Source organism: Aphanomyces astaci, assembly GCF_000520075.1.
Source record: "Aphanomyces astaci strain APO3 unplaced genomic scaffold supercont1.1, whole genome shotgun sequence".
NCBI classification, from domain to species: Eukaryota; Oomycota; class Saprolegniomycetes; order Saprolegniales; family Verrucalvaceae; genus Aphanomyces; species Aphanomyces astaci.
The window spans coordinates 1,736,509-1,742,863 of record NW_009798264.1 but is presented as its reverse complement, the minus strand read 5'-3'; the positions used below and the strand labels follow the sequence as shown (position 1 = coordinate 1,742,863).

At 45.8% G+C, this 6,355-nt stretch overlaps 2 protein-coding genes across 2 annotated transcripts; both read left to right on the top strand.

Annotated features, from left to right (window-relative positions):
• Nucleotides 1-1,687: 1,687 nt before the first annotated feature.
• Nucleotides 1,688-3,691, top strand: H257_00614 (hypothetical protein; the record flags this gene model as incomplete). Its single annotated transcript, XM_009823371.1, has 3 exons — nucleotides 1,688-2,194; nucleotides 2,389-2,484; nucleotides 3,602-3,691. 3 exons carry the CDS (start codon nucleotides 1,688-1,690, stop codon nucleotides 3,689-3,691), a joined length of 693 nt encoding a protein of 230 aa, XP_009821673.1.
• Nucleotides 3,692-5,805: 2,114 nt separating this feature from the next.
• On the top strand, nucleotides 5,806-6,227 carry H257_00613 (hypothetical protein; the record flags this gene model as incomplete). Its single annotated transcript, XM_009823370.1, has 2 exons — nucleotides 5,806-6,143; nucleotides 6,206-6,227. The coding sequence occupies 2 exons, from the start codon at nucleotides 5,806-5,808 to the stop codon at nucleotides 6,225-6,227; spliced, it is 360 nt and encodes a 119-aa protein (XP_009821672.1).
• Nucleotides 6,228-6,355: the final 128 nt, after the last annotated feature.

The following is a 6,355-nucleotide window of genomic DNA, read 5'->3' as shown; positions in this document are numbered from 1 at the left end:
TAACCAAAATGCCATTTTCAAAATGGAGGTAAAAGGTCCATTTTGTAATATGGCGTTTTGGACCTATTCAACACTTGAATTATTGGATTTGGGTTACTGTAAACTCTTCAAGCAACGTGAATTCTGCCCCAAAATGGCGTTTTGGGCCTGAATATTGCAATATTTCCGTTTACCAGACGCACCCTAAACTAACGTTACCAACTTTTCACAAAACTTTCTTGCTGCTACTACCGGTACGTAGTATTTCGTTTTCATATCTCAAAATTTTAGCGAGTACTAGTATAGACGTAGAATCGAGAGATCATATTGTGCTTTCAAGCTAAATTTGGAATTTTCGGTAGATTCGTCGAATGACGACGTCAAATCCGCCTGAAATCTCGAGACTTACAGTTAATACTACCGGTAGTATACTCACTGTGACTCCTGTCCGATACAATGTTGAACTCCTTGTGAAATGGAGAAGCTTGGCAATGCACCAGATACGCCTGCAACTTGATTAGTCGAAAGGTTACTTTTCGAAAATTTCATTGGCTACTTCGGTCCGTCGATTACTCCGTCGATTTTGCTTCGTCGATTCGATTGGCGGCCCCAGTCCATTTTGAAATCGAATTACCAATACCGTGGTGAAGAAATTTTACGTCTCTGATTGAAAATTGGTAAAGAGTTGGTTACAGACAACGAGGGAATTTAAGACTCATCGAAGTTTTGAGTGTCACACACTTTTTTCAGCCAATCAGCAGCAAATCAGGAAATACTTAAATTTCTTTAGTGAATTTTTATACTACCGGTAGAACCGCTTGGTTTAATGTCTATTTCTTACAGTTACAGACGACGAGGGAATTTATAGTTAAGGCTCATCAAGTTCAGTGTGTAGCGCAAATTTCAGTATATGATTGGATAGCGTAGTTCGAAATTCGAAACATATTACTACTCTGGTTCGAAATAGTTGTTAGGTTCAACTTCCTGATGCGATTGGTGTATTAGAAAGTGCAAGATCTCAGCTTTGATTTGGCTAGTTTATGGGCTTTCTGGAACGTTTTGGTTGCTAAAATACTGCGCGCGAAAGTTGACATCTGACGCAAATAAGAGGCCTCAATACATGGGCTCAAAGCATTTGACATCGACTTAACACTACTCGCTCACAGTACTACATCTCCCAATGCTACCACACGACACCGAAGTCTCCCGCTCCCCTTCTCCTGCATCAAATGGGTTCATTGTCCAAGTCTCCAAGCAGTTTGGTTGGCACCCTCTCACAGTATCATGCCTGTGGAGGTAAGGACAGCTATCACTTCGCCACGGCCGCCTTTCGGCCGATGTCGCGTCCAAAATCAGAGGTAAAACTTCTGACATATTATTCTTGTATGCAATGCGACGAGTATGTATTTCTAAAGGAATACTAAATTAGGCAATTCTGGTCGAAAAGAGAAGCGACCGAATGAAGATATTGAAGCTGCAATTCGACAAGTCCCCCAAGCGTCACGACAAACTCTACGGCTGTTGGCGCATCAGAGCATGATCCCCCGAATCACAATCATGCGGCATATGAAGGAAACACGAGGTTTAAGGCGCGTTCCAGTTATGTGAAGCCATTCCTTACACCTGCGAACACCCAAGCCCGCCTGGACCTTTTCTTCGACCTTTGTCAAAAGAGCAGTAATGATTCTTTGTTAAGCTAATCATGACCATGTACTGTAGTGGTGGCGTTATCCTCAAGTACATTCCACAATGGCGCTCCATATTCGTCTCCAGCCTTCAGTCCGCGCCAGCTTTGAATCTGGACAAAACAATCGCGACCCTCAGCGAGCACGCCACGGCATTTGTAAGGAGTTTAATCTTCTCTGGCCACCTGAAGGAATTTGTGTCCCATGGCCCGGCAGCCGTTGCAACGTCGTGCGTGATTAGCGTCACCGTCGGCGACAAGAAGGCAGATATCGACATGCTGGTGGCAACGTTTGACCGAAAGACGTGCGGATGTTCTCTCGATGCCCGCCGACTGGTAAACATATTGTCTGAGTATTACTCAACAAGTACATCGAGTGCCGCGAGGTCCGCTACAGATGTCACAGAAGTTGCAGTAGCTCCAATGTCCGAAGACATCATGGTATGTGGTGCTAGTGACGCTACGTCGAATCGCAAGCGAAAGCGTGGCGGAGATTATGACATGTTGGACGAGCGTGCTAAGTTGGCCACAGTAACGACCAACGACCAAAAAATAGTATGTTTGCGCGGGATTCAAAGCATTGCTTGCAAAACATCGACAATAGAGTACACCAACAGCTTCCGAACGTTCTATTGTCAGTCCGTGAAACCAGTGCTTGCCTGCGTTAAAGATTACTGCGGCGGAAGTATTGAAGAGTTCACACATTGGTGGGGACACGGTGTCAGGCTCAACCGTTTCAGTACACTCAAGTGCTGGGGCGTCGCGAAGTGCAGCTGGTCATGCAACGGATTGACGACATAGCTACCACCCAGCAAGAGTCTGTAAGTATGCATTGAATTTGCTCGGAGCTGTTTGGCTAATTTTTGTATATTGCGTAATAATTTTTGTATCAACGCATTCTTCATCTGGAGTTCCCATTTTGTTATCGGTAGAACATGTTGTCGCAGCTGCTACCGCTGTCATGCTCAAGTCGAATGAGCTTTCGACTATGGGGTTTCGATTTGGCCATGACGAAGAAGTAGGGAAAACATGGCGCCTGTACTGTACATCAACATTAAACGTCCAGGTACGTCATCGTGCGGTTCCAGGCGTCCAAGGCGACGATGGGGTTCTTCCCAGGTTAGGCCTTGATTTGAAAAGTGCAAATCGAAGTTATATCTGCTATTCTCGAGTCCGAATTGCACAAGTCACTGGTCATCATGAACAACTTTTGATCACTAATGACACAGCGAGGACATGCACCGGAGAGCAATCGTACATGGATGTACGTATAGTGTCATACGTTGAAAACCACGCCATCTTTTTGTTTCATTGCGTAGTACGCTCCGGTGGCGTGTACTACTCGATGGAATTCACAGCGAAGTGTCTTAGTTCACTTCAGCATCACATGTAATTCTTATTGCTCAGAATTATTTGGCATTTAGAGCATCTCCACCGCGGCGGCAGTATATTTTGCACTAAAATTAAACTTCGGTTTTCCCGGACAGCATTTGTTGTGTCCGGAACAATTTCGGATAAATGTACGTTATCCGGGAAATTTGGTGTTTACGTTTACTGTCGACCGTAAAACGAGAAAATTTACAGTTGTTAGGGGCTCATCCAAGTACCGTCATACTTTAAACCCAAAATGCGTTCCCAAGTAAAATAGTCGTTGTTTGGTCGTCCTTTGGTCGTGTTTTAAATATGAACATGACGTGAACTTGATTGGCTGATGCCATATTCATCGTGTGTGGCTCGTCATTTTTTGTCGTTATTTGCACACATATTTCGCAATGATTGGTCTAGACGTCCAATCATATGGACCTCCATCACTGTCCCGAGCAGAACATAGTTCAATGGCGGCGAAGGGCAAGATCAAGACACCAACCAAGAAAGAGCTGAGAGAGCGTCTCGCCAAACTCGACGCGGCAAAAAATGTCTGAGCTCGGTGCCCCTTAGAAGCAAGCCGCCCCGAAGACCGTATGGAACGTGGACATGTTTCAAGTCCTGCTCAAGTTACGCCTCCGTACATACGCGTCGCTGTTCTAGGGAACGAAAAGCAACCAACAGCTTTCTATCCTGTGGGAAACGATTGCCATGCGACTCAGCGTGGTGTTGGGGGTGGTTGTTTCTCACCCGTCTGCCAAAACATAATACCACAGTCTCAAGCAAGAGTACTCACGTATTCGAGTGTCCGAGCAAACGACTGGAACCGATGTTGACGCTGCGCACCCACCCCACTGGGAGCACATGGTGGAATACTTTGGAGACAATAGTGGGCTTGGGCATAATGAATTCGGCTCAAGTGCGAATGACGATGAAAGCGACAAGGCTGGCGAAGAATGCGGCGACGTCGAGGCCATGGTGGATACCAAGCGTCCAGTAATGCGTCAAAAGACCTCGTCATCTTCAGTCGCAAGCGGTTTGGTGTCACTGGGCGAAACCCTTGCAAAAGGTTTAGTTGACGCTGCATCTACAGGAAATGCAAGTACGGTCAACCAAAAATGGGATGCTCTATTCAGGTATCAAAGAAGCTTCATGCAGCTTTACTTGAGAATATTGTTAATGGTAGTGCTATCCAGCGCGAGCTCCTCAGCCATCTTCAAGGCATTAACAATCGTCAATAATGTAAAATTGTTTAGGTACCATTTATTTCTTTACACAAGAATATATGTACGATTTCAAAGCGTTTCTTGCATTTCTAGCTAGCTCGCCATCTACTATATTTCTCTGGTTCAATCGGGTGATGTCGCCGCAAATATTCATCCACTCTGCATGGTGCTGAATCTCTTCGTCGGGCTCGTTTTCGTCGCAAACCGTTCGCTCCATGTGAATAATTCAATTATGGAGGACGATTATGCGTGCCATTTCTACTTTTACAGTATTTTATAACGTTGCCGTCGTAGTGTACCTTGGGGTGTGTGATGGTCCAGGGGACTCTTGAATATTCGAAACATGTTCTTGCAGACTCCAAACGCCCTTTCGACAAGGGTCCTGGTGCGGCTGTGAATGTAGTTATAGTGCGCTTCATCGTGAGGCATCCCGTGGCGAATCTCAAATGGCGTCATCATGTGCTGGAATAGTTTGCATCCTGCATCCACGAGAAAGCAGGTTCCCATCGGAATGACCTAACGAGATTAGTTTCCGAACAATTACACCGAAATATAAGCTTACTTTGTGATCGACTTGGCCAAATTGAGACCCCGATCGAATAGAGAACGACATAAATCGCATCTTGTGATCAACAATGCCTACAACCAAGAAATCATTCAAGCGAAAAACTGAATGTTGACCCTTTTCACCTTGGATATTAAACGCGGGAGAGCCTTTGCGGCAATACCATCCTTCGTGGTCTTCGAAATCAAACTACCGTCGATCACGCCAACCACGTTTGGAATGCCCCCAATGAGCTCAAATCCACGCGACACCACCAACCACCCACGTGTCGGTACGCAGAGAAAACCTTGTTGAGAGAGGCCTGGGAGTGGGGGTACTAACGGCTAGTTGGACGGCAGCTAGAACCGCCGCGATGGTAACAACATGCTCGACTGTCATGCTGAAATGTGTGAACGAAATCAACACCAATAATTACTTGGAACGCGCTATTGGCCCAATCACGATCAAAACATGACTCGCCGTCGTACTTCGAAAAACAGATTTCAAAGTACGACGGAAATGATTCTGATTGGCTCCGTTCGTTTTTGAAAGTTACTTGGAAGTGCCCCTTAGTGTCGCTCCAAACCAAATACTAGTACTAAAGTGGTGGAAAAAGGTATAGGACATATTACATTTTTCAGCTATGACGTCACTGATTTGCCAGAACATGGAAGTATTTCAGCCAATAATAATCCATTGACAGTAGTCGACAGCCCTGAGGGGGCATTTGACCATAACTTTTGCTGCACGAACGCAGTATAAAAAAGTGAAAAGCAAAAATATAGCGCTGCGAATAAGCTAAAAATGTGTCAAGAAAATAGACCTTTAAACCTTATGCACCCACAGATACGATGCTTGGAATTTCAAAAACCTGTCTAATTTCACCCTATTGCCTAATATACTCTGACATGTAATACCAACTGTGACAATACAGGCGAAAAATTTACCCATTACACACGCACACGAACACTGGCTCTGATTCTCGACACCAGCCTCACAAACCAACTATGCCTAGTGAGCCAACCCAACCAAGCGACGTAGACCGCGCCATTGCGTTCGTGAAGCGCTCACGGTCAAGATACGTGACACAAAACGAGATCCTCGACATGATCATAGTCAACGTCACTCTGCGCCAAGACAATGCAACCGCGTCCACTCGCACCACCGCCCGACTCTTGCGCCGCAATCCACAGCTGGTCCAACAAGTGTGGAAAGAGTTCGTCGAAAAGGGCTCCACCACGACCAAGCCCCAAGCCCCCCGCGACATGTCTCTCCGAACAAGACTCCCCGTCACGTCGGACCAATTCGATACAGAGTCGCAATCGTCAACGCAAGCTGCCTACCGGTCAACCCAGAGGGTCCTGGCAAAACTTGGGTACAAGAGGGGAAAGAAGAAGCGAGGTCTAGGCCTTCGCATGTGCGAAGCTAATATTCAGCATCGTGATATATATGTTTCTGATATGTGTGATATATTGTCGGGCGATGTCAACCGACGGCCTGTTATATATATGGATGAGAGTTATATTCATCACCATTATAGTCGGCATGATGATTCAT